At 37.2% G+C, this 16,236-nt stretch overlaps 1 protein-coding gene across 4 annotated transcripts; it reads right to left on the reverse strand.

Annotated features, from left to right (window-relative positions):
* Positions 1 to 684: 684 nt before the first annotated feature.
* Positions 685 to 11,457, reverse strand: LOC107804522 (ADP-ribosylation factor GTPase-activating protein AGD3). Of its 4 annotated transcripts, none has more exons than XR_001652268.2 (21): positions 11,391 to 11,457; positions 10,692 to 10,937; positions 10,017 to 10,093; positions 9,185 to 9,285; positions 7,993 to 8,063; positions 7,039 to 7,101; positions 6,641 to 6,685; positions 6,165 to 6,230; positions 5,975 to 6,022; positions 5,758 to 5,853; positions 5,644 to 5,685; positions 4,957 to 5,172; positions 4,689 to 4,820; positions 4,369 to 4,593; positions 4,162 to 4,248; positions 3,744 to 4,079; positions 2,835 to 2,980; positions 2,662 to 2,755; positions 1,518 to 1,966; positions 1,132 to 1,317; positions 685 to 1,037 (listed from the first exon to the last, which is right to left on the reverse strand). XR_001652268.2 is itself a non-coding variant. In XM_016628432.2 (21 exons), exons 2-20 carry the CDS (start codon positions 10,734 to 10,736, stop codon positions 1,203 to 1,205), a joined length of 2,454 nt encoding a protein of 817 aa, XP_016483918.1. In that variant the 5' UTR covers positions 10,737 to 10,937; positions 11,391 to 11,457; the 3' UTR covers positions 685 to 1,037; positions 1,160 to 1,202. The 4 variants fall into 4 exon arrangements, 2 of the variants coding, with proteins under 2 accessions (XP_016483918.1, XP_075102341.1); XM_016628432.2 differs by having other exon boundaries at positions 1,160 to 1,317; XR_001652269.2 differs by lacking the exon at positions 11,391 to 11,457 and having other exon boundaries at positions 805 to 1,037; positions 1,120 to 1,317; positions 10,692 to 11,355.
* Positions 11,458 to 16,236: the final 4,779 nt, after the last annotated feature.

Consider the following 16,236-nt stretch of genomic DNA (forward strand, 5'->3'; position numbering starts at 1 on the left):
GGAGATCGATGACAATTATCTTTAGTCCTGATAGCTGAAAGATTGAGAAGCGGACATTATATCCAGAAACCTTCATCGGAGAGGTCAACCGATCGAGAAGGCTACATGGGAATCCGAGCAGGAGATCGATGACAACTATCTTTAGTCCTGATAGCTGAAAGATTGAGAAGCGGACATTATATCCAGAAAAACACGACATGCCTCGAGCCATGGAAACCACAGATTCTACATACCGAGAAGCCATAAGGATCCGGGTAGATATTCACATGGAGGTACAAACCATGAGATACGAGGATCCATTCATGATCATGCCCATTAGTTACGCCATTTCTAAACTTAACCAACGAGATCCGCGTTGAATGCATATAATGTCAGGAACGGCTAGGCGGGAAATTAGGAAAACGATTGTTTAAGGGTTAAGAGTATAAATATCCCCCTTTCCCCATTTGTATGGGCTCTAATTGGAATGGATATTATGCCAAAATCGTTACACGCTTTCAGCCACGTTAAGCTACTGGGATTGCTCAAAGATTCATCAATAAAAAGCTCTTTCTTTTCGCTTTATTATTTTCACATCGTTCTTATTCTCATTGTTCTTACTTGCTACTATCAATTTTATCTGCTCATCTCCTACTTTCAAAGATCAACGAAATTGGACTAAATCAATTGCTTAAGGCCAAAATATACAAATTTAATTGATTTAACTTATTAGTCAAATTTTAGGTTAAATAGAACACGACTGGCAAATACATTTCCCTCAGTCAAATTACCACTTAGGTTTAGATATACACGGGCTATACAACAAAAGATAACCGACAAATGTACACCAAACACCAGCACGCAAGGCGAATACCCTGAACCTACCACAAAAACAGAACTCTAAAAACAAAAACCAATAAAACTGATAAGTGAGAAAGCAGCTTTACAACAAAAATACTGCAACCCTTCAATGCATTGACCTCCAAAATCAAGCTTGAAAGACCACCCCTAGCATTATACTTCATATTAAGATTCCAGAAGTGTAGACCCCAGCCATCCTGCCAACCACAACATTCAACAGTGAGTCCTTTATGCACAAGCAGCGGTGTCCTTCACCACAAAATTCACTAAGATAATTACAAAGAACTGAACCCTGGTTTCGTTTCAACAAAGGCTACACCTTCAATCTCTGTCCTCATTTGGTATATACTCTCTTGAATATATTAAGTAGTTGTGTCTGACAAGAGACTAAGGACCTCACTGTCATCAAAATTTGAGTCCAATGCAAGATCATAAGGGGTTTTACTTTCCCCGTCCAAAGCATGTGGATCAGCACCCCTGTAGTTAATCCCGCAAGAGGGCAAATGTTAACAGACGGAGAATTGAATTGCTTACTGATATGGTTTACAAAAGGATAAATTAGTAGGGTACATGCAACTGCCCCCATCAGAAGATTAATTAAGAAATATGACCACCCCCACCCAATGAAACACTAATGGGGAAACATATACGTATTAGCACAGTATACTACTGATTACCTTGCAAGAAGCAACTTAGCAAATGCAGCTTTGCCTATTATAACGCTCCAATGAAGTGGTGCCTGACCACTTGAATCTGAAGCATTTATGTTTGCACCATACTGCATAAGAAGCTCTAGCATCCCTAGGTCAGCTGTTTCACAAGCAAGGTGTAGAAGGGAGCACCCATCAAAGTCCCTAATTATATGCCTTTCACTTGGACTTGCAAATTCCATTTTTAAGCAAGTAGAGCTTGGATCAGAGTATGGTTGTTCTTGTAACAGCATTACTTTGGCTAGGGTTAAGGAAGAATTAGATGCGACTTGCTTGTAAATAGCATTAACATCTGCTTCAGAGCTTACAATAAGGCGATACACAGCTTTCTTATCATTAGCTCGAACAGCCTCCCACATCATTTGTGCTACAGAGTGACTGTCCTTGGTCCGCCGGACAAATGTTTTATCTGCATACTGTGATAATGGAGAAAATATCAAATTAATAACCAGGAAACTATTGCGAAATTATAAAAGTCAAAATAGTCAATTTTATAGGAGAAATGAATATGTTAGGCTAACAAAAAAAAAAAGGTAAAGACAGCCAATTGCAGGCCTGAATAACCAGCCCACAATAAGCTCAATTCTTCCATCATGTGAGGGCACTTGAGTACTTCGTGCTTAAAAGACATCATTCCCAATCAAACTAGACTATGGATGTGAGAAAAAGGTTAGGTTTTTCTTTTTTTTTTTTTCTTTTTTTTTTCTATACTTGTATGGGTTTTTTTCAATTTGGGAAGAGAGAGGGGCCACGGGTTGAGATTGCCATTTTTTTTCCTTCTCCACTAATTCAATTCCTCGGGCCAGTTACCAAGCTCCCAAACATATCAAGAAACTTCATTTCTAAACACATGATATCCATAGAGTTTGCCAATATCAGAGTTCCAAGAACAAAAATGGGACAAGGGAATCTTCTTGATGGTGTGACTGCAGTTTTCAAGCTAGCACTCTGATATTCTCAGAGATCTTTGCAGTCTCGCAGTGACATATTTCTTCATAGGTGATAACACTTACGCAACCAAGGATGTCTCTTCTACAAATCTGACTGATATAAAAGTATGGAAGAATAAAAATGCTCAATGTCAAAACAATTCTGAAGGATGATAGTAGACCTTTGCATGGATGAATTTCTCCTTGGTTGAAATGGGATCAGCATGACTTGGCTTGCTGATGTAGAGCTGTTGCAGTTTATCAGATCTGTACGAGCTTCAGTTTGAAACAGCCAATTTATATCAGAAAGCTGAAGATAAACTTCAGAGGAGAAATGATTGAGGGGGTAACTTACCTGGCAGCACACACGTTAACTTGGAAAGCACCTCTTGCTTGCAGCGACTCCTCCCAGACTGAATTTGCAAAGGTATTCCCCAACGACTGAAATAAAGCTATAACAGAAGGCTCCCATACTTTGACATCAAGTGTCAGTGACCTCACCTGCAAAGAAACGACCACAGCTGAGGAGAAGATGGAGAAACCAACTCAATGCACCAATATAAATGTTATAACTGGTCGTTAACTATAGAAAGGCCTATCAACTACAAACACAAAAATGTTCACAGGGGCTTATACAAAGTAAATGCTCAACAGACGTGTCTTTTCTTAACAACTCCAACTGTCAGAAAGAAGAAAACTAACATGCATAGCTTTCAAAAGCTAGTCTAAAGTTTCATAATCTACCAGCACACCAGTATCACATGTATCATTAAAGCTACCATCAAGAGGAACACTAGAAATTTCATTTTTCTGACCATTCAACTACAACAACAAAAAACCCAGTGGCATCCCACAAGTTCTGGCCATTCAACTACCTAAAGAATTTCCAATACAGCCACATATATGAGAGCCATAAACCAAGCAGAAAATTCTGAATTCATAATTATTTGCCTCTTGCAAATTACATGGTTGTCAACCTCTAAAACAATCAAAGTAACTGATTTTCAGTAAATAAAAGTAAGAGAATAAGAAACAATCTTTTAGGTGATCTTGTACCATTCTACTGCTTAAAGTTCAAAAAGTCTCAACAGATCTTTAGTATGTTAAATACAAGGTAAATCCATGCAATTGCCAGAAGCCACTTTTATGGATTCCAACTTTAACCGTTCTAACTAGAAATAAAAGAATATGCACAGAAAAGAAATGAATTTTAGATCCCAACAAGAGGCAGAATAGATATATGTATTAGAAATCTAACATTTACCTTTGATACATGCACACCAAGATTACGATGAACACCTGAACATTCAATACAGACAAGAACACCAAGATTTAAAGATGCCCAATCTGGTTCAGCGGCACCACAATCAGCGCACTTATCATTCCCACATACTCTACGTAATGTGTCAATTGGCTGTTCAGCTTTTGGTGCAGATCGTAGCTGTTGTGAATTTCTGAAATGGCGCTCATAATGTGCAGAGGTAAGCCTGTCAAATGAATGGTCTTCAACTGCAGGCGGGTCAAAATCTGAACTTTCAAATGAACTGCTCTCACTGGCAGAGCGATGATGACCACTTCCCATAGGACTGGCAGTCAAACACTGAAAAATAAAGCTTGAACATTGTTATTGATTATGCACCGAATTAAGGCAACAAAAATGTATAGCAGCTTCCCATAGTTACCCTGTCAGGAGCCTGAGAACTCAACAAAGAAGCAATAACTCCTGTTATTTTCTCAATCCAATCTATTTGGTCCAACGCACTCTCTGCCTGCAATAACGGGGAAACCTATAAATTCTGATCTCACAAGTCTAGCACACAATCCACCCTGCAAGAATAGTGCAATGGTTGGCATGAGATATCCAAAATGAAAATGCGATAGCTATTCACCTGCAAGGTGTAGCTCTTTGTAGGGGAGATAATCCTGAAGCAAAACCGCAGATCTGATTGTTCAGCATCAATCTTTATTGTTGATGTCAAAAGGTTTACAGTGTGATGAGCAACAGACTTTTCATCATGTACACCACCATGATAATGGGATGACAGCCAGCGACTCAGAAGTCCAGACCCAAGCTCGGAACTATTTCTCTGGCCAGAATGTTGACCACCTGACCCCTGCAGAATAGAAAGTGAACTCAATAGACCACAAATCAGGGTTAGTTGGATGGTATTACTTTTACATCCCAGCCTATATTGCAGGTAGTACTCACAGATGGTTTGGTGTTCTGTTTGCGATAGTAGTACAGCATTCCACGGCTATCAAGAACAAAAAACCTTCTTTTCCAGTCTCCCCTCAAGTTTGATGAGCGCTTTGAGAGATAACCTTGTCTGATGGTTTGAACCTGAAAGATCTCTGTAGTTTTAGCTGATGATAGATGTGAAGGGCAGATAGAAGCACTTTAAAAACATGAAAGCAAATACATAAAGGATACAATAAGATTAACGCAAGGGTTCTCGATGATATAATAGTTTCAACACCTTTCCCCTTGAAGCAGATTGCATGACAGCTTCTATCTGCTTATGTGAACTTCTGCCAATGGCTTGTATACCATCTCCATTAGGAGATCCATTAGATCCATTCGAAAACCACCTGCTCTCTCGATCTACTTGTCTCTTGTATTCTTGCATCTTTTCGTTGAGAGCTGCCTTCTCATAGTTGGAGCGCTCTCTAGACTGCTGAGCATAAGTCAGGACCTGCAAAAAGATTTAAAATGACCCTTCAATATCTACCACCTATGAGACAGCAACAAATGCCAATTACTATTTATGCATTTAACGTATCATGTCATATTGGCAGCAACTCAAGTATTCAATGACTCTCAGTCCCAGTCATTGTAGGTCCCATGACAAGACAATGAGTCAATACACAACATATAAGAAATAGAGTCCTGGAAACATTATAAGATTGTTTGCCGTGTATTTCGAGATCCATGAGACATAAGGAGACATGAAAAGAGCCAGTTGGAACCATTCTAAGTATGAAAAGACAGAAATTGAGGACAGTTGGCAGAAGATGCAAGGTATCTCATTCTCCATTACCTAAATGTAAATTTGATCATTAACCTCTGTAGGAAATAAACCAAAAATTTATTGTACCTATCTGTTATTTTAATTGTAGCGACCTCAATCAAATTGCCACCAATGAAAAGCAACAACAAGACACACCTGATTGATATATGGCTCCATCTGATGCAAAAGCTCATATCCCTAAAAGATAGAAATAGAATGTGAGAAGCTGGAAACAAATAGGCTAGAATAGTTCCCAGCAGTATGACATGCCTGTTTGAAATAACGAAGATGAGCATCCATTGTACCACTAACTGCCTCCAAGAATTCAAACCGTTTCTTTGCTTCAACATTAGAAAGGGCGGTTACCTAGATTGTTATGATTCAAAAAGGAAAAAAAAGTCAACATGCCATTGCTACTGTGGTAACACTTTCTGAAACATAAAATCTAAGAGATTCCTTGAGATGCTCTAACTCCAGATTCACTCACCAAACTGAATCGAGCTTGCTCGAAAGTTGATCTCGCACTATGAAGTTCCTGGATGAGTTAAAACCATGTTACGTTTTTTTTTGCCTTCCTTTATTTCCAAAGTAGTCAATAATATGTGGAAATGTAAAACAGGTGTGACTTCACAATGTTATAGGCAGTAGGCATGGCTGGCTGCTATTTCTGACTATACCTCCTCTAGTACACTCGCAATGTCACTTTTTGTGCCTTTCCTTAGTGACAAAAACTTCTCGCGAGCCTGCAGCATGGAGCATATATCGATGAGAATTAGATAATGTTTACTAATGGATATAATAGAAAATCCCAAAATTAAATCAACAACAGAGGAAGTATTCCTAGTTCTTTTAATTCAGAACTCCAATCAACTAGCATGTTTTGTGCAAACTTAAAGAGTTCCTTCAACCCCAGTGAAGTGCTAAACATATCACTAAGAGACATTTTCAAATGGGAGGAAACAATCGAGGTAAACCAAAATATCATGATAATAGCTACGTGCTAGTAATGTATTACAACATTTTTTGACAAAGATATCTTTAATGGGTGTTTAATAGAGGAAAGATTTCTGCATACCGAATACTATCTACAGAAAAATACATCAGCAAAGCATCAGATGGTGAAATTTCTCACAAGCATTAGGAATAAGAATACCTGATCATAAAGAAGACTAGCCTTGTCAAAGCGCTTCCGAGCTTCCTGCACAAAGAGAACTCCTTGTAGCAAATACTTACAAAATCATTTTATTATATTTGAACATTTAAGCCCACAAAATCAGGTTTATCACATGTGGATTTTTTTTAATAAACCGAGAAATCCCAAGGCCCAATGGCTCATGGTTCGAATGCGGATAATGGGTCCGCCCTTCTAACCTTATCCACTTAACTACCACGCTTTTGTCCCGGGATTCAAAACCGTGACGTGTGCCTAACCCACACATCACGGGTTGCGCTTAACAGTAGACCAGAGTCCTGGGGGCATATGTATATGTTTATAAACCTGAAGTAGCAATCAGAAATGCCTTTTAGAAAAGAAGGGAAGTCCAAGAATACCTTGACATCTTGCAGATCTATATTCACAAACTGCAGCAACCGATCATTCAGCATATGCTCAACCTGAGAATATAGTATGAATGTCGGAGAAGTAGGTGGTTAGTTAAATCCGACTATCAACTAACCAGATCACTTGCAGTTATATTTTTATCTTTTTCTTTTTGGGGCCAACTTGTGTGCACCTCGACTATTCCACTGGGTACCTGCTACCTCCCACCAGCATGTCTACCAAGGCTTAGACAGATGAGAAGAAATCACTTGCAGTTATATTTTTATTCTTCTCATAGGAAGGAGAGACTCAGGAGGAAAAATCTAGAAATTTAATTATGGAATGAGTAAAGTCAAGAAGAATGCCGGGTAAAAGAATCAAATATCAAAGAGATCAGAAAATTCTGCTGCTACTGATGGAAACAAAAACAGTGAATAATTCAACTAGCACAAGAAGAGATAACTTACTGATGAAAGAAGGCGATATTCAAGTTCACATAAAAGGAGAGAAAAAAATAAAAGGGACAAAAAAAGAACCATATTTCTTTTTTATTAGGGCAAAAAACCATATTTCTTAGGTCACAGATGATGAAAATCGGTGTTATGTGTTCTTAAAGGTTAAGATCGGAAAGATTTTAACACAGATATTGCAGAAATGAGTGTCAGGGACAAGATAGAGCTTAGAATGGAGCTAATGAGTGTCGGGACAAGATAGAGCTTAGAATGGGGCTCATTCAAAATGACCTTTCTTAGAAGCCAGTATACTCCATATCAAGGTGAAACTGGTCGAGACAATAACCCCGGGAAGCACACCCAGAGAAAAGGGTAATATTGAATAGATTTTGAAATCATCTCTTGAAAGGCAACCGGTGCTGCTTTCTGCCTCGAATAAGGAGTTGAGCAATATAGCATCCGAAACAATATTGCAACAATAACAGAAAACTGAGAAACCACTGGAAACTTTACCTGTGACCGAAGAACTTCCTTATAAGTCCCGATTTCCCTCAGTGCAATAGTAAACTTAGTCATTACAGGGCCTACAATTAGAACTGAGTAAGTAATTGAACACTTAATGGGGCATTATTCAACTAAAGATCACATGTTGAAACTGGTTTTGTCATATGAAACTTGTGAAGTAAAAGTGGGAAACTATGAATTCATAAATGTCAAAGCACTAGTTAGAATATCGAAAGGTATTTCAGCATTTAGTAGAGCCAATCCCTTTATGCTGGTCAGATACAAATTTTGAAATGACGCCATTTAGCTGATGCCAAAAATGAAGGGAGAATAGTTCTAGAGATTTTCAGTCGGACAATGACTTATACTATCTGGATACTTTATGAGACATACAATGTTGCAATGTAGAAGATCCTCAACTAAGTCTCGCTAAATTCTGATCATTAAACACTACAGTAAATTTTGTTTAGTAAAACAAGCAAAACAGGTCCAGGAAATTTTCTGAATCCCCAAGACATTCTCGTCAAACTTGGCATGTGACTAATTGGAGATGTGATCCAAACTCCAGATTACATAAACAAGTACCACGTTAAACCAATGTTCATGTCTCATTCTCAGCACACTCAAATGGCAATACCAAATAGACAGATACCAAAGAAACAAAAAATACAACAACAATAACAACAACGACAACAACAAACCCAGTGTAATCCCACAAGTGGGGTCTGGGGAGGGTAGTGTGTACGCATACCTTACCGTTACCTTTAAGAAGGCAGTGAGGCAAAGAAACAAAAAATAAGATAAAAATAAAGTCTAGAGAATAGAGACTACAAACAATGTAGAGGATCACAATTTTTCTTATAAGTTGTGAAATGGTGGATCATTGAGACAGGAATAGAAGGTTGCTGGACTTCTTTTCTAAGGGGAAGGTGAGGCTTGTAAAAATATATATTTCCCTCACCAATAATTTCTCACGTTTCCATTACTCTGTGAGACATCTCTTTATCCATGAACCCAAGTGCATCTCATGTTTTGCCAATTGTTATTAGCACTTGAGAAAAGAAAAAGCTTAGAACAGTCTAATTGCCATTGGACAGATAAAATAGTGCGCAAGAAGCTATTTTGGAGTGCTCATTACTCTATGATAAAGACTTTAAACTGCCGAACATTATATGAATATATGTACCAACTTTTTACATACCTCCAAATGCAACACTAATGGGATCATTGTGCCCCCCACCAAAGGTTTCCAGGGCGCTTGCGAAAGCAATATCTCCATCATATCCCTCTCCAAGTCCTTCCCTGAAAGTAGAAAAGAAAAACTGATACTTGAAAACCACTACAAATTCACCAAGGATAAAACAAGAGGTTGGGCATCTATTAATCAACAAAACAACCAAAAAAGACTTGTAGAAAGCAAACCATTGAACTGATATAAACACTCAAGCCCTATAACACAAATTAACAAGCTTTCACCGTGACCTTGCCCATTGACAGGCAACTGAACAACCCTCCACTAATCTAATAAACAGTTGTGGTCTCTATGCAACATTAAGTACTGTCTTTATAGCTGGAACATCCAACAAAAATAATCGTTTTCAACTACTAGAATTTCAGGAAGGACACATCAACAAGATTCTAAGAAAAATATTAAGTCATTTGTTGCATACGCCAGGTAGCTACCTCTTTTAAGAAATCAGAAGACATTCTTTTTCTTTTCCTTTTTTTAAACAGTAGAATGTTATGGTAAACCAACTAGATTTAGAAGTTCAAAGTTGAATAAAAACTTTATTATGAGATAGAACCTACAAAAATCAAAACAGAAAAAATAAAATTCAAGCAGTCATTTGACCAAAAAGTGGTACAACCCCATTAAAACTATTGAAACCCACACTCCATTAAAGGGAAAGTGTTCTGGGATGAAATCACATGCATTAGATAACTCACTCATAGTCTCGACATGCTCGATAAGAAACCAAATGAAAAAGAACAAAGCATAGTTTATTAAGCCAACAATGGTCAAAGACACTCACGTGTATTTTCGACATCCTTTATAGAACTTCAAGCTTCTTTCTCTTAAGGATTCAGCACTTTCTTCCAAGCATTGCAGCTGTTTCACCCAAACATCAGTCCACAAACAAAGCTAAAATCTGTGAGGATCGACTTAAAGAACCAAAAATTTCTCCCTTTGAGTAGAACAGTGAGGTTTGACTTGGCAAAATTTTTGAAATAAATGTAGACGAAGACGTAACAACAACTTCATTGGAGCACATAATGCATACTTTCATCTAAACTCACCATCTTCAAGGATATATTCATCATAGGAGTTAGCAACCAAAACTCAATTTTCACTTTGAAATATGACTTGCATTTCCATTTTGTATTTGACTCATCAAAGCTCCAGCTATGAAATTGCCAACTCAAAGTCATCTGAGATTACTATATCAAGAGAAAACTAATTGCCCTTCTCGCCACTTATCTCATAAAAAACGTAGTAGCATTTAAGATTTAAAAGGAAAAAAAGAAAAAGTGCACTTTCCATGTATCCGAAAGTGCAATGTTTGGTGGCTAAAGAAACAAATTTTTCATAATAGTGGATCCTTAACTAGTCAAGCAAGAATTAAAGCGAAAGAGTAAGAAGCAGGATAATTCTCTTAGTTTTTATCGCCTAAAGTTACAATATCAGCTAAAGAAGAGGAAGAACAAACCTGTTTACGGAACATGGGAGAATCATCCAGTTTACCAAAATGCATGTTTGCAACACTAGTGATATGTCTTTTCCACTCCAATTGTCAATTAACATCACCAAAAGGTAAAAATAATGTTCGATCTTGGCCGATTTAAACTTGTATGAATGCCATAACACCCTCACAAAGATCTACAATTTCGGCTGTCGATCTCAATTCATCTGTCTTCAGTACCAGAGCAGTAACTGCTGCTACAACTTGCTTCAGCTAAGAAATATTCAAATGCATCAAAAATTCTACCTCCGAATAATTGGGAAATTGAAGTAGTGTAAATTAAAAGGAATATGGCCTAAAAAAAAGGTAAAGTGAGGGGTGTTGGTACAAAACCCTAGAGGAGAAGCAGTAAAGGGATGGGGTAGAAACCCTAGAAGAAATGGAGAGAAAGGGAAAAAAATTCAAGGGACTGAATGAAATGTATTGTTGTCAGCAGAAGCAAAGCAAACTCCTGTTGAAATTATTTCGACAAGTTGTCGCATTCTTCTAATTACAGGGGTGATTCTCTTTCCACTATTTAGCTAGTACCATTTTAGTAAACTTTCTACTTTACTTTTAAAGCAAAATGGCAGCTGAAAATGAATAGAAGAAAGAAACCAATAGACCAATCTTTTTTATTTTTTTAATGCATGTGAGCGTAAAGAGGAGAGAAACACGGTTACTTACTGTGCGAGGGGGGACAGACGGACATTGTTAAAAGGCTAGTTTCAGATATCTTCCCTTTCTATTGTCTATTACAATAACAATACGCAAAAGGTCCAATAATATCCCTAAATTATGGTATATAGCTCACTTTTGTCCTCCGTTAGTAAACTGGGCCAAAAATATATCCCCGTTACCAAAATAGGCCACTAATGCCTTCAACCTAACGGCCCACCACACAAGCCTTCATATCAACATTTTATAGCTTACATGACATCCACATAAGCTGACATGGCATCCACATAAGCGGAGCCACATAAACCCGCTCCGATATCTAAATAAGCGGACCTAAAAACGCGAAGTCAGTAACCACAAGGTCCAAACCCCATTTCCAAACAAAAACCACAAGTTCTTCCATGTCCGTTCTTCCATGGCGATTTGAGAGTTGAGGGGATGATACGATCGAGCAAGGTTTAACAACACAAATTGAAGATCATCTGAAGATATTCAGGTAATTTTTCCTTCTATTTATTGGGTCTATGTCTCGAACAAAGGGATTATTTAATTATTTTTTGTAATTTTTTAGGGTTTTGTCATGTTCTGGTATTTCTGATCATGTGTTCTAGTGTATATATAGTGTTTGCATGTGGGTCTGGTACTCTTTTTGTTTGTTATCTTCGTTGTTTCCTTATGTGGTGTCAATTTGTGCCCTAGGTGTACATCGTCTTTGGCTGCAAGTGTCCTTTTCACATATTTTATCATAGTGTGGTAGGGTTGGGTTGTTGAAATCGACAGAACCATGTGTATTTCTTCTTAAGTACATTGTTTTTTTTTTTTTGCTTTCCACTTTGGTTTGAAATCGACAAAACATGTGCTTTATCTCTTGAAGTATGTGCTTTATTCTTTTCACTATATTATATGCAATAATTTATTGTATGTTCAATATTTTATTGTCAAAGTTGTTAAATTATTCATGTGGTCCCTCTATATTTTCTTTTGTGTCTATATTATAGATATTTCAATATGGGGATCACGAAGAGCTAATTTCAGGTCAATATCAGTGTGAATTAGGTACTAATTGTGAAACTGATAGTGATAAAAGTTAAGATTATGGTTCAGATGCTAGTGAATATGATTTTGAAGAATTAGAGTTACTTAGGATGCAAAAGGGTAAAGAAGTTAATGATAAGCTTAGTCACTACAAAGAGCTTGATAAGTCTAATGACATTTAAAGACTTGGAAGAGGCCAAAAAAATCATGAACTTCTATGCTATTGCAAATTCCAAACCTTTGAAGCTTAGAAAAAGTGATAAAATAAGAGTAAGGTATAAATGTGTAGTAGGCTGCCCTTTTGTATGCCTCATCTCCGAAGATAAGAAGGGTCCTGGCTTTAAGATAAAAACATTGAAGATAAGGCACAACTGTCAAGATGCATTTAAGAATCCTAGAGCCAAAACAAAAACTTTAGCTGAATATTTCAGGAGTAAGGTGCAGAATAACCCCAAATACAAGATAAAGGATATGAAACTAGATTTGAAAAATCAATTTTCATTGAATGTACATAACTCCACATTGAAAAGGGCTAAGAGGATGGCACTTCAGAATTGCAAGGAAGCTTTTTAGATGACTATAACAGATTAGAAGCATATGCAAATGAGATTAGGGAGAGCAATCCTGGGAGTGATGTGGTTATCAATTTATCAAAAGATGTCATGGCTGAAGGTAAAAAAAAAAATTCTTAGAATGTACATATGCTTCAATGCAATGAAGTTGGGGTTTAAATAAGGGTTGGGACCATTCATTGGACTAGGTGGGACTTTCTTAAAGGGTCATTGCAAGGGGAAATTATTGGTGGCTATTGCACAAAATTGTCAGAATCATTTCTATCCCTCAGCCCGTGCTGTAGTTGACAAGGAAAACACCTTGACATGGACATGATTTCTGGAGCTGCTGAAACACTTATTGAATCTGAAAGATGGAACCAGTATTACCTTTATGTCTGATATACAAAAGGTACAACTTATGATTTTGCTTAACTGACTATTCCAGTTATTTTTAAGTTATTATATAGTTAATTCTGTTTAAATTTACATGTGCAGGGTATGTTAGAAGCAGTAAGAACTGTCCTCCCTCTCTCAAATTATAGGTTTTGTGTGAGGCATATTGAAGCTAACTGGAGTAAGAGGATCAGAATTTCAGTAGAGATGAAGAAATACCTATGGTGGTCTGCTTGGAGCACTTATGAGGAGGACTTTAAAGATTAACTAAAGAATCTTGGTGAATTGTCTGTTGATGCTGCCAAGGAGTTGCTTAGGTATCCACCACAAAATTGGTGTAGGTCCTACTTTGATACATTGTGCAAAAATCAGATGGTGGACAATAATTTTACAGAGTCCTTCAACTCTTGGATCTTAGAAGCAAAAGGCAAGCCTATCTTGAAGATGCTTGAGGATATTAGAATCAAGGTCATGAACAAGTTGAGAGAGAAGGAAGAAGAAGCTAGAACATGGGGAGGTGAATTTAGTCCTAACTGCATGAAGTTGTATGCTGCTTATTTAAAGGTAGCCAACTTATGTACTGTTCATTTCAATGGTGAGACTGGCTATGAGGTTTCTGAGGGTGATGATAGAAATAGAGTGAACCTAGTGGAGAAAAAATGCACTTATAGATCCTGGCAGTTGACTGGCATCCCATGCCCTCATTCCATCAGGGCACTAAAATACAAGAGAGAGGATCCAATGACTGAAATTAGTTGGTGGCACAGCAAGGAAGCTTACCTGATGACATATAGGGCCAAGTTGATGCCTGTTAGAGGTGAAAAGTTCTGGAAAGTATTACCAGAACATGCTATGGACCCTCCTCCACTTGCCAAAACTGTTGGAAAGCCAAAAGTCAAAAGAAATAGGGAGAAGGATGAGGCTAACAAGAGACAAGGAGATTGGGCTGCATCAAGAAGGGGAGCTAGAATGACATGCAACATTTGTGGTGAACTGGACCATAATTCAAGGACATGCAAGGTACTTACTTCTTAACTTATCTTTCTTCTTATATAATTGCAGTTATTTAATAGAAAGTTTTTCTTTTTAATAGGTTGGTGCTGAAGGAAATATTGAGGATGTTAGTTGTTCAGCCCCTCAACCAACACAAGAAGGTAAATATGAAAGTGAATTTGTGTTCATGCCTACACCAAGAGTACCAAGACACCAAACAGAACCCTTTGGTGATGGTAGTGAGCATGAAAGTGACCCTGCTTTAATGCCTAAGATTATTTCTGAAGATCAAATACGACTACTGATGAGGCAACAATAATTGACCTCAGCAGGGACAAGAGTCATCTCTTTCAGAGAAGATCATACTGATGTCAGTTATCCCACTGATCTTCCTTACTCACCTACTAAGCTCACTTGGAAAGGCAAAGAAGTTGTGACTAGAAATCAATTGGAAGTGGCAAGACAAAAGAAAGTTGGGAAGTTGAAGTGTGGGAAACTCAATGGGAACTCACACATCTAGGAATCTTGGTTATTGTATGTAGTTGCAAATCTGGGAACTCACAGAACCCTTTTGTTTTGATGTTTTGGTTTGTACTGTAAAACTAGTATTACAGCAGTGCTGTTTGGTTTAGTAGTTATTTTATAGCAGCAGTAAACATGTTTTGATGGCAGAATGACATATAACATTATATGTTTTGTTTTGATATTTTGCACAGCAGTGCAGTTGTTTGATATTTAGGTGTTTGGTGATATTTTGCACAGCAATGCTGTTTTGATAGTAGCTGTATTGTTGCAGCAGTCATGTTTAGTTTAGTTTGCACAACAGTGTTGTTTTGATAGTAGCTGTATTGCAGCAGTAGTATACATGTTTAGACAACAGTGGTGTTTGGTGATATTTTGCACAGCAAATTGTGAATACTCTCCATTTTAGTATGTGAAAACGGATTGTGAATGCTTTGACCCACTTAATTAAGTACAAACTAATCGGATAAAATATATATTATACAAGTTTTTGCTGGACAAATTAATCAATCAAGTTCACTTTATTGAGATATTTATGTATTTATAATGAGACAAGATAGATATCCACTGGAATCGATTCCCATATTTAAGTATACTCATAAAATATAATATTGCACATGCATTTGCTAGGATTTAATGCAACACACACTTTGTGCCTTTCTAAATGGACAGCCTGCAGGTAAATAAATCAACTAATGACTAACAGAAAGGAACTTAGTTTGCACAGCAGTGGTCGTTGCACAACAGTGTTGTTGTTTTAAAACAGCATAATCTTCATTATGAAACAGGAGGAATGATTTAACCAAAATACTACAATATACTAAACCAACATACTACAACATACTAAACCAACATACATTAACTTCATCATCCCTATAACTAAACCAAAATACTACAACAACATATTAAAATAACATACATTCACTTCATCATCCCTACGACAACCAAAGATAATAATAAAGCCCATGAAACCAAAATGATATTTCTCATCTTCTTCACTTTGACCTCTAAATTACTAGCTTTTTCAACTTCCACAACTTGAAATTGCTCCATTTCGTCAAGTTTCATCTTCAAAGTATGCCTTTCAATCGTTATAATTTCTTTCATTTCATCAAACAAGTTCTTAGAGCCCTTTTGAACCATCGTAACTTGTTCCATGAGGTAAACTTTATTCCTCAAATTGCTCCTCTCAGCCTTAGCAGTATCAAGCTTAGTTTTCAAATCTTTGATCACCATCACCGCTCGACGAAGAAGCTCTTCGTCAATCTATTAAAAATACCCGCAAGAACTAACCTACACCATATCAGAATTTACAGCAGTTCTGGCAGCAGTTTTTGTACATAAACAATAAAAAACAA

This window comes from Nicotiana tabacum, chromosome 23, assembly GCF_000715075.1.
Source record: "Nicotiana tabacum cultivar K326 chromosome 23, ASM71507v2, whole genome shotgun sequence".
NCBI lineage: Eukaryota > Viridiplantae > Streptophyta > Magnoliopsida > Solanales > Solanaceae > Nicotiana > Nicotiana tabacum.

Coding starts and splice junctions, on each gene's coding strand:
- LOC107804522 (XM_016628432.2), bottom strand. CDS start 10,736: ATGCATTTTGGTAAACTGGATGATTCTCCCATGTTCCGTAAACAG. Junction 8,064..9,184: donor CATTAGTGTTGCATTTGGAG/GTATGTAAAAAG, acceptor TTCTAATTGTAG/GCCCTGTAATGACTAAGTTT. Junction 2,981..3,743: donor TTGGTGTGCATGTATCAAAG/GTAAATGTTAGA, acceptor GTTTCTTTGCAG/GTGAGGTCACTGACACTTGA.